Source organism: Oncorhynchus mykiss, chromosome 27, assembly GCF_057628025.1.
Source record: "Oncorhynchus mykiss isolate SJ-2025 chromosome 27, ASM5762802v1, whole genome shotgun sequence".
Lineage (NCBI taxonomy): Eukaryota > Metazoa > Chordata > Actinopteri > Salmoniformes > Salmonidae > Oncorhynchus > Oncorhynchus mykiss.
Window position 1 is genome coordinate 26,271,213 of NC_143048.1, and position 25,600 is coordinate 26,296,812.

General features: G+C 42.6%; 1 protein-coding gene and 1 long non-coding RNA gene across 8 annotated transcripts in view; one reads left to right on the forward strand and one right to left on the reverse strand.

The window, feature by feature from the left end:
• The window catches only part of LOC149971285 (uncharacterized), a 1,017,865-nt gene that overhangs the window by 645,421 nt on the left and 346,844 nt on the right, over positions 1–25,600 (forward strand). The window lies entirely within an intron of this gene.
• The window catches only part of kirrel3b (kirre like nephrin family adhesion molecule 3b), a 200,672-nt gene that overhangs the window by 63,760 nt on the left and 111,312 nt on the right, over positions 1–25,600 (reverse strand). For all 7 annotated transcript variants that reach the window (XM_036965152.2, XM_021588217.3, XM_021588221.3 and 4 more), the window contains exons 2-3: positions 18,192–18,341; positions 7,846–7,995 (exon numbers count right to left, since the gene is read on the reverse strand). In XM_036965152.2, coding sequence (XP_036821047.2) covers positions 7,846–7,995; positions 18,192–18,341 — 300 coding nt within the window. The remainder of the gene's footprint in view (positions 1–7,845; positions 7,996–18,191; positions 18,342–25,600) is intronic.

Sequence of the window (25,600 nt, forward strand, 5' to 3'; positions counted from 1 at the left end):
CACTTTTTCATTAAATGATTGCATTTTTTCCCCCTTTGTCTATCACTGCTTTAAAGTTTAGAAAAATTGCAATGTAATAGAATAAACATATGACGGAAGAATTTGGAAGTTGACATTAGATGCAGTTCAGTAGAGAGAGTACTTATTAATCAGATGTCGTGCTAAGAAGACCCTGCAGTGCAGAGCAGCATTGTTTGCTCCACCACTATTGGAAAAATCTAGTGGATGACCTACACTCTCCAAGGTGTGTTAAAGTCAAGTCACTGGCTCCCTCCCCTGACTGGACAAGTCTATTTTTCGGAGGACAAACGAATGACAAGAGGATGAGGTGGATTGTAAAGTAAGAAAAACAAAGGGTCATGTTGAACAGACAATCAATTTCACCACAGGAAGAAAAACTAGACATAAGACTAGATGTGAGCTCCAAGCAGTAAAAAGAGGACACTGGGAAGCAAACTATCGGTGCATAGTTAGATATAACTAGATTACCCCATTCCAACGTTGTGCTGCGAGGCACACCATGATCCCTGGCACTGCGCAAGGCTAGACCCGCCAGAGAATTATAATCAACAAGCTTTCTTGGAAAATGTGATTTTTGCCTCTGAATTCAACACAGCTGAGTGCCCTTCCTTGTCTTTGGCTGCTCCAAAGACAAATGTTTAGCCATTTGGAAGGAAGTGTTTTGTCAGATCTCACATCTTGCACTCTTGTAATTAAAAGTGAATAATCGGTGTGCCTCTGGATGCTCTCTAAAGTTACAAACAAGGGCAGAAGAGTGGCTGGGACACCGTTATTAATTCCATGCTAAGGAAACTTGATCTTCCCGTAGCAGTGTGAATCTAATTAATAATTATCTTGACAGCAAATGAAAAACAGAGGACAGATCTGGCCCTCGTATTTTCTGTGGAGTTAATCTGCAGCAATGTAAATATTTCCTAATGGGCAGTATCAAAACATAAATTCCCAGAGAATACTTATGAACGTATTAGGGCCTTGTGGCATTACTTTGCATGCCTTAAATGTAGTTTTTCATCTTGGAGTGCATCAAATGTTGTGATCACAGAGGGCTACGGCATTAAAAAGCAAGACCTAGCGAGGAACGGGAAGGAACAACAAAGGAAATCGATCAACATAAGCGATTGATGAGGAATGAAGGTTCATTAGAATACTTGTCGGAGGATGAATGTCAATGAGCTCTATAAAAGTCACATTAGAGTCAACAGCAGTCCTCATCATTCAGTGTTGGTCTACTCTGTAAAAAAGCAGCAACTTTTTCACCATCGCTAAATGGTAAATGGTGCACATTTCTCTTACAAAGGATTACCTGGTCTCACAGATCTGTTTAAGGGGAGAGACCTTATTCCAGAGAGCCCATTCCTCCCCCTTCTTTCCTAACCCAGGTTAACACATTGAGGCATCGGTTTAGATGCCTGCTACCTTGCTGAAGAGGATATAATTAGCCTCAGGACTACCCCCAGACCATAACCCCTAGATCACTCCTGACCTTCATGCCTAATTCACCAAACCTCAAGCCACTTGTCCTCCATGCCTGCAACCTGGATCCCATGATTGCAATCAGATATGGGGTTCAAAGTTCAAAGACAATTTTCCAGAGGGGAAACATTTCTGGGGAGGGAAGTTGATGCCTCGTTACATTATTGATGACCCTTTTCATTCCTCTATGGTGTTTTCCTCATACTGCATTTATTTGATAAGCTTACTTTTTACTCCTAATGCTACTCAAATAAGACACTCCAAACTCCCCCACAAATGTTTTGCTAATGTTTAAACAGGAGTAATGTCAGGTTAGAGACTGTGCATCCTTTAACTTTTTGCTGGGTATATCAAAGATTTTTTATTGGAACATCATTAAAGGATTCAGGATTATGAATTCAATGGACTGGTAATTGCCTGTAAGACTAGAATTGTAAGCCTTTCTGTAATAAATGAACAAATGGACACAGTACCAATCTTATGTGAGAATATCGAGTGACAAAAAGCACTCCAAATCTGTGTCTTTTTTCTGTAAATAGCAAAGTCATAAAGAAAACAGTTCCCTTTGATGTAGAAAACAGAGAGTAGGGGAATGTTTTTAGATTCATTTGACAGTCAGGTAAGAGAGAAGGGAGACTGTTCCACTCTGTGGACGGACAGAGTCGATAGACACACTCTGTCACCACTGGCGGGTAATTGACAGCTTAGAGTTTGCAGTGACACGGGGCTTGCATATATTTATTCCATTACCTTGCATGTGTGACTGCCTGGGGGCCCTCCTTCACAATGTATTCAGGAGTCAGCCAGCTAAGCAGGGGACTAAACAACATCTTATGGCGGGGCTTATGAGAAAGGATGATAAGTGTTTCACCCTCAAATAGCCAAAGAGGAATAGAGACAAATGGCTCCCCTCGTTTATTGATGATTAATAATTTTAATGGGGCTTAAACAGCTCTTTCCTTTAAGTAGCCATCTTTACATTGTTGTGAATGTGACTGCAGCTCAACAGACTTGGGTTAAAAACGTACACTATATATACACAAGCTCACAGAGTGGGACCGTCAAGTGCTGAAGAGTGTAGCGCGTGAAACCGTCTGTCCTCGGTTGCAACACTCACTACCAAGTTCCAAACTGCCTCTGGAAGCACTGACTCTGGAAGAACTGTTTGTCGGGAGCTTCATGAAAAGGGCCAAGCAGCTAGACACAAGCTTAAGATCACCATGCACCACGCGTCGGCTGGAGTGGTGTAAAGCTCGCCGCCGTTAAGACTCTGGAGCAGTGGAATCAAGCTTCACCATCTGGCAGTCCGACGGACAAATCTGGGTTTGGTGGATGCCAGGACAACGCTATCTGCCCGAATGCACAGTGTCAACTGTAAAGTTTGGTGGAGGAGGAAGAATGGTCTTGGGCTGTTTTTCATGGTTCGGCTACGCCCCTCAGTTTCAGTGAAGGGAAATCTTAACGCTACAGCACACTTATATTCTAGACAATTATGTGCTTTGTGGCAACAGTTTGGTCCCTTTCCTATTTCAGCATGACAATACCCCCGTGCAGAAAGCGAGGTCCAAACAGAAATGGTTTATCGAGATTGGTGTGGAAGAACTTGACTGGCCTGCACAGAGCCCTGACCTCAACCCCCTCGAACACCTTTGGGATGAATTCATACGCAGACTATGAGCCAGACCTAATCGTCCGACCTCACTAATGATCTCGTGGCTGAATGGAAGCAAGTCCAGCGTCCACATACTATTGGTCATGTAGTGTATCAACAGTTGCAGTAGTGTACTGCACAGGAAAATTATGCTTTAGTTAAACTCAATGTTGAGCAAGCCCCAAAGCAACACTATCATCAAGATTCAATTAACTTAGGGATAGCCCCACTTTTTTAAAATGTTTGCCTAAATGACATACCCAAATCTAACTGCCTGTAGCTCAGGCCCTGAAGCAAGGATATGCATATTCTTGGTACCATTTGAATGGAAACACTTTGAAGTTTGTGGAAATGTGAATTGAATGTAGGAGAATATAACACAATAGATCTGGTAGAAGAAAATACATAGAAAAAAACATCATGTTTTTTTCTACCACCAACTTTGAAATGCAGCAGAAAGGACCCAGTTCCAGCCATCACTCTGGTTGTAATTACGATGGTGTCCAAAAGATGGCAGCAGCATATGTCCAACGTTTCAGACGAATAACTTGAAGTATGAGCGAGTTACATGACATTTAGTGTGAAGTCACCCAGGTACATTTTGGCAAATCGTGAAGGAGACATTCACATTCATATTACAGTTTTTCTGCAAGAATATCGTAAAATCTGAATACTTGGACTTTGATTTAGCTTTTCCATTATTAGTAGCCATATATTATAAGTTCAACATTTTTAAAACAACCAGTTTTCATAACTTCATAACTTTTTTTTTCATAATTTTTGTCCAAAATGAAAAGGCATGCAGTCGTACAAGGTTGGTAGCTACATTTTATGACAGATGCATGGTTTGTTTGACCCCGATTGGTGCTTATTTGACAAAGTTAGAGTCGTTCAAGTGAAGACCGCCCGCATCATCGGCGTGCCATGAAGGCATCGCCTGACCAAATATGGTGTCCTGTAGGATAAACTACACCCCTAATGATATAGTGAGGTCTCGTTACGTTCTAGGATCTCTGGTGAATACATACAAATGCGATTTGACTGATTGAAACAACGTTTAGGGTGAGATTTTCACAGATTCCTTTCTTTGCAAATTGAACGAGTGGGAAAACAAAATCGATTGTGCATGCTATATGGACCTTTTTAGGACACGAAAATGATTTTATCTAACAAAACGACACTTCATGTTATCTCTGGGACCCTTTGGATGATAAATCAGAGCAAGATTTCAAATGCAAGTGCACATTTCACCTTCAGAGGTGAATTTATAAAACCTATTGAGGTGAAAAAAGTGTTTTGTTGTTCGGAGCTCTCCTCCTCGCAGTAATAGCTACTGTAAATTGGACAGTGCAGCTTTATTAACAAGAATTGAAGCTTTCGGCCGACATAAGACACTTATATGTACCGACATTTGTTGTTTCTCTAAAATCTGCGATGGTGTCAGAAGGCACTGCATGATTTACAAGTGTCCCATTGACGAAGACAGTTGAGAGAGACCACAAATAAATGGAGGGTACAGTATATTTCAAGCAGAAATTTGCTTCCTGCAACACTAACTCAAAAAAGTTCTGGGACACTGTAAAGTCCATGGAGAATAAGAACACCTCCTCCCAGCTGCCCACTGCACTGAAGATAGGAAACACTGTCACCACTGATAAATCCACCATAATTGAGAATTTCAATAAGCATTTTTCTACGGCTAGCCATGCTTTCCACCTGGCTACTCCTACCCCGGTCAACAGCACTGCACCCCCAACAGCAACTCGCCCAAGCCTTCCCCATTTCTCCTTCTCCCAAATCCGTTCAGCTGATGTTCTGAAAGAGCTGCAAAATCTGGACCCCTACAAATCAGCCGGGCTAGACAATCTGGACCCTTTCTTTCTAAAATTATCTGCTGAAATTGTTGCCATCCCTATTACTAGCCTGTTCAACCTCTCTTTCGTGTCGTCTGAGATTCCCAAAGATTGGAAAGCAGCTGCGGTCATCCCCCTCTTCAAAGGGGGGGACACTCTCGACCCAAACTGCTACAGACCTATATCTATCCTACCATGCCTTTCTAAGGTCTTCGAAAGCCAAGTCAACAAACAGATTACCGACCATTTTGAATCTCACCATACCTTCTCTGCTATGCAATCTGGTTTCAGAGCTGGTCATGGGTGCACCTCAGCCACGCTCAAGGTCCTAAACGATATCTTAACCGCCATCGAGAAGAAACATTACTGTGCAGCCGTATTCATTGATCTGGCCAAGGCTTTCGACTCTGTCAATCACCACATCCTCATCGGCAGACTCGACAGCCTTGGTTTCTCAAATGATTGCCTCGCCTGGTTCACCAACTACTTCTTTGATAGAGTTCAGTGTGTCAAATCGGAGGGTCTGCTGTCCGGACCTCTGGCAGTCTCTATGGGGGTGCCACAGGGTTCAATTCTTGGACCGACTCTCTTCTCTGTATACATCAATGAGGTCGCTCTTGCTGCTGGTGAGTCTCTGATCCACCTCTACGCAGACGACACCATTCTGTATACTTCTGGCCCTTCTTTGGACACTGTGTTAACAACCCTCCAGGCAAGCTTCAATGCCATACAACTCTCCTTCCGTGGCCTCCAATTGCTCTTAAATACAAGTAAAACTAAATGCATGCTCTTCAAACGATCCCTACCTGCACCTACCCACCTGTCCAACATCACTACTCTGGACGGCTCTGACTTAGAATACGTGGACAACTACAAATACTTAGGTGTCTGGTTAGACTGTAAACTCTTCTTCCAGACCCATATCAAACATCTCCAATCCAAAGTTAAATCTAGAATTGGCTTCCTATTTCGCAACAAAGCATCCTTCACTCATGCTGCCAAACATACCCTTGTAAAACTGACCATCCTACCAATCCTCGACTTTGGCGATGTCATTTACAAAATAGCCTCCAATACCCTACTCAACAAATTGGATGCAGTCTATCACAGTGCAATCCGTTTTGTCACCAAAGCCCCATATACTACCCACCATTGCGACCTGTACGCTCTCGTTGGCTGGCCCTCGCTTCATACTCGTCGCCAAACCCACTGGCTCCATGTCATTTACAAGACCCTGCTAGGTAAAGTTCCGCCTTATCTCAGCTCGCTGGTCACCATAGCATCTCCCACCTGTAGCACACGCTCCAGCAGGTATATCTCTCTAGTCACCCCCAAAACCAATTCTTTCTTTGGCCGCCTCCTCTTCCAGTTGTCTGCTGCCAATGACTGGAACGAACTACAAAAATCTCTGAAACTGGAAACTTATCTCCCTCACTAGCTTTAAGCACCAACTGTCAGAGCAGCTCACAAATTACTGCACCTGTACGTAGCCCACCTATAATGTAGCCCAAACAATTACCTCTTTCCCTACTGTATTTAATTTATTTACTTATTTTGCTCCTTTGCAACCCATTATTTTTATTTCTACTTTGCACATTCTTCCATTGCAAAACTACCATTCCAGTGTTTTACTTGCTATATTGTTTTTACTTTGCCACCATGGCCTTTTTTGCCTTTACCTCCCTTCTCACCTCATTTGCTCACATTGTATATAGACTTGTTTATACTGTATTATTGACTGTATGTTTGTTTTACTCCATGTGTAACTCTGTGTCGTTGTATGTGTCGAACTGCTTTGCTTTATCTTGGCCAGGTTGCAATTGTAAATGAGAACTTGTTCTCAACTTGCCTACCTGGTTAAATAAAGGTGAAATAAAAAGAAATAAATAGCAATGCATCCTAAATTATTAGTGTGTCATACCCTTCTCCTATCCTTGAGGCCTTGATCAAACTACTTAGATGCTTGAACGGTGGGGTTGGAGGAAGATAAACTTAACTTTAAATGGGTGGAGGGTAGGAAGGGGAAGCGGGGTATAGTTCCTTTGACTCTCAGTAAAGAACTTGTAATTATTCATTCATAACCATTTGCATGGGGTGCGGCAGTGAGAGACGTTGGGTCGCAATTTGTCTCCTTTCTCTGGCTGCCTCCAGATCATTAGTTTCACTTTTCATTAGCGGAGATCAATAAGGTGGATGAGTCTCTCGTGTGAGGATACTCTGCTCCACAACCTCCCACTCTCCCTCCTCCTCTCCCTTCAGTCCTTCTCCCTTATCCTCTGGCTCTGTCATTGACTCCAGCTCCCCCTCATATTACCCATAATCCTACACAGCAGAAGGGTATACTGCGTGGAGGGCAGAGAGAAGAGATAGAGAAGAGTGAGCAGTGATTTTACTAATGCTGCCCAATAAGGCAGAACTGGCAAAACTGAATGATAACCAAATAAAGTTTAATGAAGAACCAGTAGCCTCTCAGAATTAACACTGAAGCCAGCTGGGAGTGAAGCAAGAAATGAAAGTAAAAACATTAGGGACTGGCAAAGTTTAGAGATGCTGTATTGTATCTATTTGCTGTAGCATTATCTTGGTAGTTGCTGTTATGCTAATACAAAGTTGTGGCTTTTCTGGCACAATCATTGATTCAGTACACAGATTTAGTGGATTTTGAATGTTGAATGTTTTGAGGGAAGGGAGAAGCACTACAGATATGACATTGTGGTTGGTTTGAGGTGGCTGCTAAGTCACTGGCTGCCTCTATTGCCATTTTCTCTGTGCACATTATTGTACATTTGTCTACAGTATGCATGTATGTGTGGTGTGCATTTGTGTGTAAATGTAATCCTTACTTACCCAGCACAGTGAGTCTAGCAGGGCGGGACCTCATTGCTGCCTGGATTGCCTGGCACTCAAAGACAGCGTCATCCATCAGCTCCACACGTTGGATCCGGAGGTGGTGTTCCCCTGTACTGTGGTCCCCAATCACTGTGTAACGAGGGTAGCCTGGGACACAACACATTCCCTGTCAGAACTTGGAGTCTGGTCTTTCAACCTTTATCAGCAAATTTCAATCCAACTGACATGTTATGAATTGTGCAACAATGCCTGAACATAGGCAATCAAAGGATCAATGGTGCAATATAGATTGTTGACTACTGTGTTACCGTAAACATTAGGTCATTTGCAGTTGCGTGTATTCATGGATGCCAAGGGAAGCATAAAAAATGTACCAATAAAAATAATGCTCTGTTTCATGTTTTTCTTCAGTTTGTAAGAGATTGAATGTATGTCACCAGAGAACACATCCAGAGAGCGAAACAGCGCCCCTGTCTCTAAATGTGTTGGCCATCTATCTGATGCTGTCTGGTCAAAAAGAGTATGACATTGTTGATTCCTGTAGCATTTCATTTTTTTTTATTTTACCTTTATTTAACCAGGCAAGTCAGTTAAGAACAAATTCTTATTTTCAATGACGGCCTGGGAACAGTGGGTTAACTGCCTGTTCAAGGTCAGAACGACACCTTGTCAGCTCGGGGGTTTGAACTCTCAACCTTCCGGTTACTAGTCCAACGCTCTAACCACTAGGCTACCCTGCCGCCCCAATGCAAGGGAAGCCAGTGAGCATTTGGCCTCCCTTGATAAAAAAATAATTAAATAATAGCCAATCAGCATTGAGCTAAACTGAGTGAGCTCAACTTGTGAATGAGCTCAACAACCGACTCTTTTCTCTGTATACATCAATCTTGCTGCTGGTGATTCTCTGATCCACCTCTACGCAGACGACACCATTCTGTATACTTTGGCCCTTCTTTGGACACTGTGTTAACTAACCTCCAGGTGAGCTTCAATGCCATACAACTCCCCTTCCGTGGACTCCAACTTCTCTTCAAGTAAAACTTAATGCATGCTCTTCAACCGATCGCTGCCCGAACCTGCCCGCACCTGCCTGCCCGTCCAGCATCACTACTCTGGACTGTTCTGACTTAGAATATGTGGACAATTACAAATACCTAGGTGTCTGGTTAGACTGTAAACTCTCCTCCAGACTCACATTAAGCATCCCCAATCCAAAATTAAATATAGAATCGGCTTCCTATTTCGCAACAAAGCATCCCTCACTCATGCTGCCAAACAAACCTCGTAAAACTGACTATCCTACCGATCCTTGACTTTGGCGATGTCATTTACAAAATAGCCTCCAACACTCTACTCAGCAAATTGGATGTAGTCTATCACCGTGCCATCCGTTTTGTCACCAAAGCCCTGTATACTACCCACCACTGTGTATGCTCTCGTTGGCTGGCCCTCGCTTCATACTCGTCGAAAAACCCACTGGCTCCAGGTCATCTATAAGTCTTTTCTAGGTAAATCCCCCACCCCCCCTTTTCTCAGCTCACTGGTCACCATAGCAGCACACACCCGTAGCACGCTCTCCAGCAGGTCTATTTCACTGGTCACCCCCAAAGCCAATTCCTCCTCCGGTCAACTTTCCTTCCAGTTCTCTACTGCCAATGACTGGAGTGAATTGCAAAAATCACTGAAGCTGGATACTCATATCTCCCTCACTAACTTTAAGCATCAGCTGTCAGAGCAGCTCACAGATCATTGCACCTGTACATAGCCCATCTGTAAATAGCCCATCCAACTACCTCATCCCCATACTGTATTGTTTGCTCCTTTGCACCCCAGTATCTCTACTTGCACATTCATCTTCTGCACATCTATCACACCAGTGTTTAATTGCTAAATTGTAGTTACTTCGCCATTACAAGCTATTTATTGCCTTACCTCCTTAATCTTACCTCATTTGCACACACTGTTTATAGATTTTTTTCTGTTGCGTTAATGACTGTACGTTTGTTTATTCCATGTGTAACTCTGTTGTTGTTTGTGTCGCACTGCTTTGCTTTATCTTGGCCAGGTCGCAGTTGTAAATGAGAACTTGTTCTCAACTTGCCTACTTGCCTGAAGTGGGACTGAAATAGTGGAGGCAGCTCCTGTTTTCTTTGCAACTTGTGGTAACTCTCCGTGGTTCTAAATCAATACTTGTTTTGTAGTACGAATATGTCGGAAACATTAACTTGCTTGACCATGCTGTAGGTCTTGTAACTGTTTGTTACATGCAATATGCTTTGTGGACAGAGGTTGCTCTCCGGTTTTCTGCCACTGTGTCTTCTTATTGTCTCGGCTTTAGGCTTATATATCATGGTGGCAAAGCATCTGGACTAACAGGTTATAGCGCAACAACGCAATTTTCATAACACATACGTTGTAATATGGCTTATTTTTTCTGGCTTGGTTCCCCCAGTGATTTTACCCACGCACCGCTTAATGCTCATTGGAGATGGGCTATTATTTTTCAAATGAGATGAGATTGGGTAGCAGGTCACTTTAATATAATATAATATAGTATAACTGTCTTTGAATTATTAGTGTCACCAACGTGAAAACAAATGTTCTTATTACAAGGGTTAAAAAACACTACATGTTGAAATTAACGTTTTAACACTGAATGATAATGTTGGCAGAGTGAAGGGGTTGAGGAGGGGTAGGGGTTGAGGAGGTTTCTCCATTCTGGAGAGCCAGTATGTTGTATTGATGATGATAGGGGTTAAGGAGGTTTCTGCATTCTGGAGAGCCAGTATGTTGTATTGATGATGATAGAGGGTTGAGGAGGTTTCTGCATTCTGGAGAGCCAGCAGGTTTTATTGATGATGATAGGGGTTGAGGAGGTTTCTGTATTCTGGAGAGCCAGTATGTTGTATTGATGATGATAGGGGTTGAGGAGGTTTCTGTATTCTGGGGAGACTGTATGTTTTATTGCAATGGTGAAGAGGCACGGCTAGAGATTGAGATGTGTTTTAGCAGCACAGCGGTGTGAGATTTATAGTTTAATAATGCAGGAAGAGGTATGTCCAGGAGTCCTAACCATTTTACAGCACACTTCAACATATGTTCCACGTTGGTTCAGCATAATTTTATTGAAATGATGTGGAAACAACGTTGATTCAACAAGTGTGTGCCCAGTGGGATAGCTCGAAAACACTTCACTTATTGAAATTTGCATTGAGAGTGTGTCGAGGAGCGCATTTCCCCATTGAGAAAAAATAAGTCAGAAAACGATACGTTTGATTGTGAATATTTATGGAAAACTGTACAAAGTTTCAATATGAATAACTTGAACAGTTCTCTAAAGGCTGAACTCTGTCTAATTATTTGAGCAATGTGAATTAAACAAGAATCTCTGCTTGTGAAATTCTCCAAAATGTTCAATATTTCTTGGCAGAGATTGCTTTCTCCTCCTAAGGTTCTCCTGTAATTCACTGATGACAGAACCCGATAGAGTGGAGAGTTTAAGCATAACCAGGCCAACAGTTAAACATTTTATCCAATGATGCGTTTAGTCAAACTGAACTTTATAAATCAGATGGTATTCCACTCTAACCAGCTACAATCTCTGCCAACCCTGCTGTTGGAATACTGCCAATAAATGTCTGGATGAAAAATCTATTCCGTTGCATCCATCAATGAGTCATGTTCTCTTCAAATATTTTTCAGTGACTTAGTATTAAAAACTGGGGATATAAAGAGGTATGTTTTAGCACATGCCACCAAATATGAATATAATGCATTAGGACAAATGGACTAGGAGATACAATGGCTTTAATTCCTTGAGTTCGGATACTGAGATCACTGTGCTCCAAAAGTCCAATTTATCGTCCATTGCTTCATTGGATCCCATTCACTTCCATAGACCATGAAGTGGCCCTCATTTTCAGATAGTGGAATGAGTTACAGCCAATTTAACTACTCTGTATTTCACCTACCCACATGTAGCTTTTAATCTTTAAAGGCGTCCTCATGCTTCCCAGCCGAAAAAGTTTGGTAGTGTTTTCTTATCTGGAGGCAAGCCAAGTTCAGAGTCAACACCTAAGCCTCTTTGTCGGTGATTGGTCAACAGTCGCGATTCTTCAAAAAATTATTTTTTGTCATTCAACTAGAGATGACTCAATTTCCTGCACATTTTGTAATTGAAAAATACTGCACCAAAAATCTTAGTCAGACGTAAAATTGCGCAACGCAGATCTCTTTGGCAAAAACATAAACATTTATGACAGATATACTGGCTATGGTGTCTTAAAATGGACAAACATCACTATTGCTGCTTTTTTCAAATTTTTCAAGCGGAAGTCTTTTAACCTCTTGAAACTAGGGGGCACTATTTTTATTTTTGGAAAAATAACGTTCCCAAAGTAAACCGCCTATTTCTCAGGACCAGATGCTAGAATATGCATATACTTGAGAATAGAAAGGATAGGATAGAAAACACTTAGGATAGAAAACACTCTAAAGTTTCCAAAACTGTAAAAAATATTGTCTGTGAGAATAACAGAACTGATATTGCAGGCGAAATCCTGAGAAAAATCCAATCAGGAAGTGATTCTTATTTTGAAACCCCTGTCTTTCTATGCATCCCTATTGCCCATTGAAAGGGATATCAACCAGATTCCTTTTTCTGTGGCTTCCCTAAGGTGTCTACAGCCTTTAGACATAGTTTCAGGCCTTTATTTTGAAGAATGAGCGTAAACGACTACATTGCGTCAGTGGCCACCTGATGGCTCTCAGAGTGATTATTGCGTAAAAGACAGAGGTAGTCATTTTTCCTTTCGCTCCTACTGAAAAGCCAATTGTCCCGGTTGATATATTATCAAATAGATATTTGAAAAACACCTTGAGGCTTGATTCTAAAAAACGTTTGCCCTGTTTCTGTCAATATTATGGACATAATTTGGATTTTTTGTTGTCATGACCGCAATTTCCGGTGGATTTCTCAACAAAAGGAGGTATTTTGGGTATAAAATATCTTTATGGAATAAAAGGAACATTTGCTGTCTAACTGGGAGTCTCGTCAGTGAAAACATCCAAAGATCATCAAAGGTAAACGGTTAATTTGATTGCTTTTCTGATTTTCGTGACCAAGCTTCCTGCTGCTAGCTGGACATAATGCTATGCTAGGCTATCGATGAACTTACACAAATGCTTGTCTTGCTTTGGCTGTAAAGCATAACTTCAAAATCTGAGATGACAGGGTGAATAACAAAAGGCTAAGCTGTGTTTCACTATATTTCACTTGTGATTTCATGAATATGAATATTTTCTAGTAATATTTTTTGACCGTTGTGCTATGCTAATTAGTGTAGTTGATGACAATTCTCCCGGATCCGGGATGGGTAGTTCCAAGAGGTTTTAATTGAGTAGGCAAGCACTTGTCGAGTTCGGCTAGACGCCAGCCGAACTGAAGCATGCTGACTCCTAAAGAAGGTGAGGGATGGAAGCAGGATAGAAGAGTATATAGCATAAACATAGAACATAGGAAAACATAACAAGACCAGCTTACAATGAGGTACCAAATAAAAAGACAGGAGTTGGTTGGCTATGTGAGCTCTGAGTGGTTCCTTTGTTACTAGGAAAGCCAGATCCTCAGATAGAGAGCGCTCACATCTGCCCACATACCGCTTACAGTTATGGGTCTTATTATTTACATTGGTACAAAAGCTTCCATACAGAAGAAGAAGGTCAAAAAGGTTACACGTCACTCTGATATAGTGTTGATTAAACTGGGCATCACTCGCTTAATAACATTAATGACCATTGGTCTTGAGTTCCATGCTGTTGTTGATTATGCAGTCAGTGAGTCAATGGCTCTGCTTGACTGACGTCATTCTCTGAAGTTGAATGAGACTCCATTCCTGGAATATAGGCTTTGAATGAAGATCCTTCCATGTTGTGTTCAAGTATAAGGACCTGCTTAAGCACAATGCAATGGTGTGACCCTGTGTAAACTCAGGAGAAATTAGAAATTATATCTCCACAGTAAGCATTGTAAATGGTAAGAAGTGATCACATCTGCCTTATACACTACATGACCAAAAGTATGTGGACACCTGCTAGTCGAACATGTCATTCTTAAATCATTCTTAAATCATTCTTAAATCTTGGACATTAACATGGAGTTGGTCCCCCCCTTTGCTGCTACAACAGCCTCAAGTCTCTGGGAAGGCTTCCCACTAGATGTTGGAACATTGCTGCGGGAACTTGCTTCCATTCAGCCACAAGAGCATTAGTGAGGTTGGGCACTGATGTTTGGCGACTAGGCCTGGCTTGCAGTCGGCATTCCAATCCCAAGTATATTCCATGGGGTTGAGGTCAGGTCTCTGTGCAGGCCAGTCAAGTTCTTCCAAACCGATCTCAACAAATCATTTCAGTATGTACCTCACTTTGTGCATGGGGGCATAGTCATGCTGAAACAAGAATGGGCCTTCCCCAAATGGTTGCCGCAAAGTTAGAAGCACAGAATCGTCTAGAATGTCATTGTATTCTGGAGCATTAAGATTTTCGCTCCCAGAGACGCTTGGCATTGCGCATGGTGATATTAGGCTTGTGTGCGGCTGCTCGGCCATAGAAACCCATTTCATGAAGCTACAGTTATTATGCTGACACTGCTTCCAGAGGCAGTTTAGACCTCGGTACTGAGTATTGCAACCGAGCACAGATGATTTTGCGCGCTACACGCTTCAGAACTCTGCCGTTCCGTTCTGTCAGTTGTGTGGCCTACCACTTTGTGGCTGAGCAGTTGTTCACAATAACAGCCCTTACAGTTGACCATGGAAGCTCTAGCAGGGCAGAAATTTGAAAAAAAACTGAATTGTTAGAAAGGTGGCATCCTATGACAGTGCCACATTGAAAGTCACTGAGCTCTTCAGTAAGGCCAATCTACTGCCATTGTTTGTCTATGGAGATTGCATGGCTTTGTGCTCGATTTTTTACACCTGTCAGCAACAGGTGTGGCTGAAATAGCCAAATTCACTAATATGAAGGGGTGTTCACATACTTTTGTATATTTAGGGTATGTACTATAGGCATATTGTGTTGTACTATACAACGGCATTCCACTGAGTTTCCCTGTTCATGTACATAAACAAATGACCTAGTCAATTGACTCCTCTTGCCCTCTAGCAGATTGAACATAATAAGATGTGCTGTTGTAATACAATAAATCTTGCAGAGAGTAAATTTCAAAAATACCTTTATGTAAAAAACAGTTTAATGGCATCTAAATGCCTTTTAAATAGACCTTAGTGGATTTAGTGACGCCCTTGTCCCATGGCATGAAACACTTTTTAAAAAACCTTTATTTAACTAGGCAAGTCAGTCATAACTGGGTTACGTTCATGTCAAACATATCATACACACAATGGCATTCTTATGTAGAGTGTAGAGCATACAAAAACACTGCTTCATTCTACGGGAGGACATTTCAGGGATGTCACTGTTGTATTAGTATAACTCACATTCATCTCAATGAATCTCAAAGACAATGTTTGTTAACTAAAGCAAACCATGTAAAATAGCCCCATTAAGTGTAATGAATCCATTAGGACAGAAATTGATTTGTCTTTATGGTGGATCAATGGCAGGGGAAGGGACGATGAATGGAGGCAGGGGAATAGTGATTTACGCTATTCAGGAAGGACACGTCTCACTGACACCTCCAGGGATGGAAATAGGGTAGTTGGTGTTCGGAAATTGATGACCAATTCATTTTCTGTTGGGGGACAAGCCAGAGGAGCACACGTGTCAGGTAGATTCCAATGACTCTACCCCTCTATCTAGAATGTTAAGAACACTATCTAGAACATTCTAAGACTTAGCTTTTCAATCATTTCATGTGTGCCCTCCACAAAAGCGTACACCGGTGGGAACTCTCCATGGATTGTTTTGAGATATATTCATGCCATTCATGCCAGTTATTTGGTGCAGCTTTGCATCTCTCTCTTTAATTAGAACAGAAGGCACTTCACAAAGAGAAGGAGCAGAAATTCAGGGAGCGATAGGAATCATCCTCTTTTGTCCTCTGATTTATCAGACTGAACAGTGAAAGATTTCTCTCATTTTAATCACTGTTCCCCTGAATTGAAACAGGCCCAGGCAGAGCGAGCTACTGCAAATGCAGCCCCTTCTATGAATAGCAGAGTGGGTCCTATATTGAAATGCGCTGCACAATATTAGACGCCTCACACTTTTATGTATACCGCTGCTTTCTTGTGTATATAGCTGTGTATATGCCATCATTATTTATGGCCGACTGTATTGCTTGTTGACGTAGGCACAGACAATAAACAGAGTAGCCATGGTACACTTTATTTCAAAAAGTGACATTCATCTTAATACACTGCTTAATAAAGATCGCTTTCGTCCATGGCAATCTTCTCCAATTCGATGTATCTCAACAACACAGGCTGTATGGAGAGTGGCATTCAGATTCTGCCCATCTCTGAGCGTCCTGGCCCGGCCATTGATCCGCATACAGAGTGGAGTGTTGGTTCACCGTGGTGGAGACACAATGAGATCAGTCCACAGCCTCCCTCCATATTCTCTCGCCCATGACTGTTAAACTGCTGCTGATGTGCCGTTAAGAGTCGCTCACATCCTCTCTCTCTCTCCTCATTATCATAAGTTCTTCTCCCTCTCTTCCCTCTCCTCCCGACCACTTCAAAACTGTTGGGCCATTGTTTACTGCCTTCCCCAGCCTCCCGGGGTCTGATAAGGCACCGTTGTCCAGTGAGGTTTAATTAAAGAGCTCTATCGGTGAAAAGAAAGGCACACTAGAGCAGTCACTGAAGGTAAGAAGGTAGGAGACCCCAGATCTCTAGTGGAATACATATTTAATCACACAGAGCATAAGAGGTTCCGCTTTTAAAGGGCCCCTGTTGATTTTTTTTGCCATGACTTGAATGGCAAGTACTCTGAGAGACAGGCTAGTGATCCCTCAGTGATGGAGGAAGAGAGGTGTTTTCAGACTCATCTCCCTTACTCCCTGTTTAAGGCCGTGAATTCCAGGGATCCCATTTCTAAAGTAAATCGAATTAAAATATATTTTAAAAAATAATGCTGATTTTCCAAGCTTTATGGATTTACTCTCTCAAGAGGTCGGAAGTTAAAAGGTTGTAAATATTTATTTGGAAGAATAGATAGTCATAGCGTCTCATGAATATGGATCAGGCGCCAGCGTCAAGTGGAAAGGCAGCGGGTTACTAAAATGACAGTGCAGCAGTAAGTGGTACTTCAAATTAAACAATTAAGGTAATAATACAAGAGGCCCGATTTCATTTGGATTGTGAGTTACTCTTCTAAAACCCATTTACTAGCTAAAAGTACTTGAAATGTGACCCCTGGCTATATTGATTTCACATTTAGTGTTGATTTTGGGCTTCTTTGCTCACCACAAACTGTTATTGAATTAGGTTTATCTTTCCATTAGATACTAATGGGGCCTCATTTTTCTGGTAGTGCTAAAGTGAATACAACTGTCTGGGTTATTTCACTGTATATATTATTGGACCCTAGATATTTGGGGTGGACAATGGAGTGTGGTAATTAAATCTTCAATTACATTTTCACTGTGTTTTGGACCCGTTTTAAACACTATGTTGGCGCTACAGACTTCTGGGTTGTACCATTGGATGATGTCTTCTGCATCTGCTGATACCAACCATTAGCAAATTTTTCTACAAAGAGATAATAAGAAATCCCATATTGTCTATAATACTGTAAGCTCACATAGTTGCTGTCACAAACTTTAAACTCCACACAGTTGTCACTTACTAATTGGATATTAATTTCCCACTGAGTAAACAATTTCTGTACTTACAGCATTATTATGATTACATTTTCTATCATGGTTTTGTTCATTTGTTTATTGACATTTGTCAATACAACTCATGCATGTAACTGTTATTGTCAAATTTTACTTCATGTTCGACTTGTCGTCCTGATTGTCCTGAACAGAAAATGGCAAACACTTCAATGTTAGGCTAAATATGAAGGCAGAGCATGCAGATTAATGAAAGTAGTGAATTTCAGCTTGTTTTGTTGTGTTTACAATGAAGTTAACACCACATTTAATGCACAGTGCTGCGTTATTATAGGATTGTGCTGTATGCTTATCTACCTGCAGTGACATTTCTATGACGATGAGAAAGAAGACTTAAGCTTTCAAAAGATGAAAAGCAGTGAAGGTAGAAGTCTAACATTGACAGATATATGACAGCGAGTAAGTAATATTACTGGCGTGGAAGCGATTGGAAAAGGGATTCCGAAACAGACACATGACAGAAGGAGATTGAGAGTGACCTTACCTGATAGGTCTCTACCAACGCCTAGAGCCAGGCCATCTTTGATCCAAAGGACAACACCATGGTAGCCAGGAATGGAGCAGGGCAGGGTGACGGGCTGGCCGGCCACCACCACCAGGTCCTGGGGCTGCTGGGTGAACATGGCCTGGACCCCTTGAGAAACACACAGAAAGATAGATGAACAGTCAGATACTATGATCCAGTTCTATAAGACATTCAAAGACATCACCTTCAAAACAGCTAACCAAAAAAGGACTGGTGGAAGCACCTAACTCAAACGGACTGGCACAAACACCTAACCCAAACAGACTGGCACAAACACCTAACCAATCCAAACAGATTGGTGCAAACACCAAACCTAACAAAAATCGAACCCAAAAGGACTGTTGCAAACACCAAACCCCTAACCCAACAAGATAGGTGCATTAGAGTTGTTCTGAAACTCTACTCAGAAAAGCAATCTTCATTTACATAGGATTTCACACATGCAGATTGGCTGCTCGCATGACACACACTCGAAATCACAGCCCTGTCTGCTAACACCACATCTCTGGCAGCCATTCCCTCACACTCACATTAATGTACTTCATCCATTCCCTTTATTAGCCGCATGGTGCTACCAGAGCTCAGGCAGAAAGTGCGGTGTGACGGACCCCATTAGGGGTGGTGGGGTGGACAGGGGGTACTGGAGGTGCAGTCGGGGAATGGCACTTAGTGAGACGTGTCACTGACATGCAGAGTGTTGGTGAGCATGTTGAGGCTCTGATATCTTTGAAGCTATCTCCCTCTGAGTCCACCTGAACAGCAGCCCTCCATCCCCTTCTCCTTGGCATCCTACCACACTGTAGCACAAAGACCATTGGGTAATTGGAAGGTCTTCTGAGAGGAATAGCAGGGAGAAAAAAAGCCTTTTAAAGTCAGCCTGTCATCTGGGCCATAGTTCTCGCCTGCTTGCGTCTCGCTGTCGTCATCTGAAGCTGGGGTTGGCTGAGATGTTAGCCTCTCCAGCACATTGTGTTTACCAGGAGGTAAAGCATGGTGTTCGGCTTACTATAATGTAAAGACAGGCAATGCATCTTGGGATGGGGGGGAATAAGGAAGGAATCTCGACAAGTGACATGGTCTCAGATCAATAAGACGGACTCTCGTTGATTTCTCTCCTTTCTTTTTATCTTGTTTTTTAAAACTTTCAAGTGAAATTGTTGTGCAAAGTTTAGGATGGCCTTGGCTTTCCCTCTTATGTACGCACAAAAAACCCAATCCACACACAAACAAAGAAAATAATGAAGAGATATGTGCTTCCCCCCTGATAATTCTGTTGCAATATGTCCAAGGGGAATAAAAGTGGCAGATAGGAGAGGAAAGGTAACGGATTGCAATAATAGCAATAACAACAAACATAGTAAATGATGTTCCTGTCTTTAATGCACCTCTATCTACACAACATATCGGAATTGCTTACAATAATCCTGTTCTTTCATGCTTTGGGTTGTTGTTTTCCTATTTTCTGATAGTAATTACAGAGAAAAAACAGATTAGCTTTGTTTTTGCAACATTAACACAAAGCAGAGAGAGGGACAATAATAGATGATAGAAATATAAACACAATGTCTTTACATCAGTGTAAGTATTACATTAGTAAACACATCAGTCATATTTAGTCCTGTGACCGATGAAACATGAGTGATAGCTAGTTAAAGGTAAACACAAGTCTCCATATTGATTTATACAAATTCTCCCCCACTGTATGCCGCATCTCGTGCATGCGCCCTCATTATTAAATCAACATCTGAAAAAATGAGCTGAGAATCTGTAAGCATACAGTATACTGGGCTATTCATCTTCGGGAACACGACGGGCCTCTCTGGCATGTTTTCCTGTGACGTTTTTGTTGTGTTGGCCTTGGGTATACTACCCAGACAGCCTTGTTCCGACTCCCCTAGGAGGGGTATATCTTGGCTGCACGCAGTGAACCAGTCAGTGCTCAGACACATGGTAGGAGAGACGGCAGCTTGTGAAATCTCTTGGCATGTGAGAGAAGAAGAGAATGCAAGAAAATTAGCTTCTTTTCCGCTCTCTATCCTCTCAGTCAGGATTGCTATTATCAACCACTTCAACCTGTGCTGTAATTGATTTAATGTCGGAGGCGTCTCCGCCTTGGCAGCACTAATACCCCCATACCTTCTCCATCTTCTAACCCGCTGTTCAAATCCCTTCTCCCCACCCTGTCAAAATCCTTCCCGTCATTGTAACAAATTAGACAGATTAGGATGATTTTCTCAGAGGTTGTCACAGCCTCTCTTCCTCCTGCATCAGGTCTTCAACTCACCAGTAATTATTATTATTCACAGCCTAGGATGATTATTTTAATTACTACTAACATCTAATTAAAACGGTAATGAAAAATAATTCAATGCCTAAAAACTCCTGCCAAAAAAACATGCTAACCTAAATATTCCCTTCTGGAGATACTCTGTTTCAAGACAGTAGCTTGGTTTCCATCCAATTGGCAACAGATTTTCAAGTTAATATTCTAAAATCTGTATAAAGGAAATACGCACACTACACACATTATGCACAAATTCCAGGTTCACTAGGTGAATAGAGACTAGATCAAACAGTGTCAAAGCTATTGTTAACCCCCCCCCCCCCCCCCCCCCCCCAGTATTCATAAACCACCCCCTTAGTTGATGAAAGAGCCATTCTCCACAGACATAAATGCGGGAGCAAAGAGGTTTCTCAAGAGTACAGCCTCTCATAGACCCATACAGATGTAGGAGGGCTGCAGAAGTCTGTGGTAGAGAGAGAGGGCGAGAGAGAAGCTGGGAGATTAAGAGGTGCCCACCCACAGAGAAAAACAAGGTCCACCTGGTGTGGCCACTTGAGCAGCAAAATGGAGATCTGCTTCATTCACGTAAAAAGGCTATCTATGGCAGTCCACATATGTAGGTCACCAGAGGAGCACTGAGAACAGGGTAGGGGTGGGGGTTAGGGAGGATGGGTGGATGGGGAAGGGATGGGGGAGCAGAGTAAGCCCATTTAAGACTGGAGGTCCTTCAGCAGTGTCGGTGAAGTCACAGCCCTGTGCGTCGTACAAGGCTATGTCGCATCTGCCAGCTTTCGGGTCCGTTGGACAGCAGGGCGGCTTTAGCGGAGCCCCCTCATTTACCTCCTCCTCTTCCTCCCTGGGCCAGCTGCAGGGGCAGCCGAGCATGACGTGCAGTGGAGTGGAGACAACAGATTCCTCTCCTCCTCTCCTCTCCTCCTCCTCCCCCCATGCAGAAGAATGGTGGGTCGATAACACCAGATGATCAAAAATGAGGAGTGAGAGACAAAAAAAACTAAAGTGGAGCAAGAAAAACCCAGGCGATTTTATAATAACAAATAGACAGTGAATGAAAAAAATGGTGGGGTTTTGGAGGTGCTGGTAGCTGGAGAGAATGCTGATTTCAGTGAGGCTCAGGTGCTGGAGGAGACAGAAGAGAGCAGAAATCCCTCTTAATAACGCTTTATTAACTTCTGCTAATGGAGGAAGATGAGAATGAGCCTTGTGAAATGTCTAGACAAAGCAATATGCTGAGATAAATGGGGCCTGATTAGAGGGGTCAGGTGTGTGTGTGTGTGTATGTGTGTAGGAATGTGGTGGCATTTGTAGAGATAGTGTAGACACCAGGTGACGATCACTGACGACAACCTGAGGGAGGGAGGTAGGGAGGCTTCCCCACCTAGCAACACCTCCTCAAGCTTAAACCTCTCACCTGTTTTCACAAAGAAATGATATAAAAAAGCGCTGACCAGTTAAGTCTCCATTTTTCTGTGAATGGGAGGTATGTTTCTCTCAGATGGAGATATCAGAGTGCCACTACATGATACCTTGGCGCGTCTCTGTCCGCAGCAATAGAATAAATGGGGTCTATACTTTGTTGTGTTTCAAGTAGGGCCATATAGAACATGAATACCTCTCACCATTGACCCATCGGCCTCCCGACCTCTGCTCAACCCCTGAGTGAACTTGCAGCTGCATCTATCCCTATTTAACTAACACAAATCACTGCTCATTCACACAACGCCTTTTGACTGAACTCTGTGGGTCAATTGATTCATTAAAGGCGGCAGACCTATGATTGGGAATGAAGGGCTGAGGGTTCTGGAGGAAGCAGGCTGTTAGAGGCGCTGAGCAGGTCCACATAATGCCTGTATGAGTACATTGCCTTCACCTAATGTTTTCATTTCACTTCAGATCATTTGTTTACAGTTGGATGGTGATTGCGTTTCCACACACTCTACACACTTCACCCAGCGCTAACGGCCTCGCTGCGGGCCCCAATCTCACCGCTGTCTGCCAATCAGACCTAGAAATTACCATTAGAGCCACACATCCAGTCCACTTGAGATTACTAATTAGAGCAGCGGCCGCCCAACGCCTGTCATGCCGTCCGCGTTGCCTGGAGCTCAGCTACGGATCATAAGCAGGGACTATTATCCCCCTGGTCTTCACATTTCCTCAGCCCTGAGAGAGCTAGAGAGAAGGTGGAATGTACAATAGGGAAGGTGTTTGCAAGGTAGTTTTGTGACAACTTTGGCCGAGCACATGGTATGGCTTCCCTGACGGCTATATTGGCATGGATATGCCAATCACCTGCCCCTCCTAACATCCCTCCCTATACCTCCTCTCCCACCCACTGGGCATGCTGTGTCGGTGTATTCATTTGCTGGGGGCGGCAGCTCTGTCTCCTAATCCTGTGCCTGTTTTCCATGGGGACTGTCTGCCGAGCCCAGCTACCTCTAATGAGAGTGTGAAATTAATGAATAAATCCCATCATTATTGTGTTTTCCTTTTCAACATCCAAGGCAACCTCAGTCATGTTAGAATCACCATCCACTCAGCTAGTGGGCCCCCACAGTTCCATTTCCTCCTGCCCAAAGATGAAAAGTGCCCCACTGAAGACAGATAGGAAAATGATCTAAGTGCAGCGACAGGCTTTAAATTTACCTGTGCCGAGGCGATGTGAGTTATTTGAGGACACAATAATGGGTAAAAGGACTCCAGCAGTTCTCCACTAATCCAAGCCTGAGGACCAAAGAAAACACAAACCCCAGCAATATGGATTACTGTATCTAAGCCCATCTCTCTCTAATTGAATTCTGCCTATTGGGCCTAACCTGATGTCTGGATCAATCTGAGCTCCCCACCTCTCTGCCTATATCTCCATAGCCAAATGTTTATCTACAGCTCATCCTTCCGGCTTATCACCCAATATATCGCTTTGGCTCCCTAATTCTCCTCACTCAATCCCCAACAAGGCACATCTCAAAACTGTGCATCCATATGTGCGATGTGTAGATTCCACAAAAAAGAAAGACACCAGAGAATGTGGACCAGCAAGTCAGGGAGGTCAGTGGATGAAGATTCATTTTACACTGGACCAACAAGTGTTAAAAATCGGGGATTAAAATAACTTCTTTCAGAAGGGCAGACCGCACTAACATTTTATAATAATAATAAAAAAACTTTATTTACCGAGGCAAATCAGTTAAGAATAAATTCTTGACGACCTACCCTGGCCAAACCCGGACAACTCTGGGCCAATTGTGCGCCACCCTATGGGACTCCCAATCACGGACGGATGTGATGGGACTGTAGTGACGCCTCTTGCACTGAGATGCAGTGCCTTAAACCGCTGCGCCACTCGGGAGCCCGAATGTAGTCTTACTTTAAAAAGTAATCTTCCTTTGCTGGGAATGTGATACAAAATTGCATAAATATGACAGCACTTCCATGTCATTGGATTTTTGCAAGTTGATAACATCTAATCGGAATACAGACGTTCCCTGCAGGAAGTTTGTTTCAAGAGTCCCCACAGTAGCATCAAGTCAGGATTTTTGATTCATGTATTTCAGTGTATTCACTTCTGGGTTTTATGGGAATAAGATAACAAGAATACTAAATGAATTAATTGAATGTGATTGTAACGGTTTTCTTCTATCTCCTCCTCTGATGAAGAGGTAGAACAAGGATCGGACCAAAATGCAGCGTGTAGATTTCGATCCATGTTTTAATGAACAAACGTAAAACACAAATCAATACAAACACTACAAAAATAAAGGACGTAATGAACGTAACGAAAACCTAAACAGCCTATCTGGTGAAAACACATAGACAGGAACAATCACCCACAAACACACAGTGAAACCCAGGCTACCTAAATATGGTTCCCAATCAGAGACAATGACGAACACCTGCCTCTGATTGAGAACCATATCAGGCCGAACATAGAACTAGACAAACTAGACATGTAACATAGAATGCCCACTCAGATCACACCCTGACCAACCACAACATAGAAATATACAAAGTAAACTATGGTCAGGGTGTGACAGTGATTCTCAACTGTAAACAATGTCTGTACTACATCTGTCTCTGCTGAGGGAGTCATGAACGTCATACATTAGTAAATGATCTTTGAAGCCATACTAGACTACACCATACACACAGCACTCTCAATTCTATGTAATTTCTCCTCAAATGGCTTTGTTCCAACTCAAACCCCGATCATTTGGCCTTGCCTCCAACTTATTAGAGTAAAATGCCACATTGTGATTGACAGCAGAAATGTACAATGCATCCCCCTCCATCTCGCCGCCAGTTGTCCTTCCTCCTGGAGACAGAGACACATGCTCTTGCCCTTCATCGCCACACGCTGATCAGTCACACACTAACCACTCCACCACTCCCTCTCCGACTGACAGTGCCGGGGCCATGATTGACGCATTTAATTATCTGGAGCGCAATCACTAATTCGACTACCTCACAGAACCGTGCTGTGAGGTGCATCAATTAATTAGTAGGGCATAAAGCAGAAAGCCACAGTGCATAATACTCAAAGTCGTGGCATTTTCCTGAGTTTCTTTCATTAGGTATAAGGATAAGCTAGCTAGTTGCTTCGCTATACTGACTCCCTGCACTACTTTTCAATCTCTTTTGTTTCTTCCATTACTTCTAGACTGGACCGTGGGGACTAAGTAGCTGACAGGAAGTGAGGTGAGGCTGGACAATTATGAGGATGTGATGCATGAAGCGTTTGACTAACATTAACTACAGCAAGGTGAGGCCACGGCTGAGGCCCTACACCTCATCTATCTCTATTGTGCTAAACACCAATCAGATTGAAAAATAAGGGTCTTCTGTGGAGCACTGTTGGCACTGAAATCACGCCATAGTCATCCCCTTTTGAGATAGCTAACATACTGTATGATATTCCCTGGTACCCCACAAAAGACTAAAATGGATGAGTTAGAGATTTAATGGATTCCTTTGCTATGATATACTTAGCTTTATGACATCATACTGGGACCTGATTACATGTTATCATGTTCTGAAGGTCAACTTCAAATCGACGGTCATTATAATC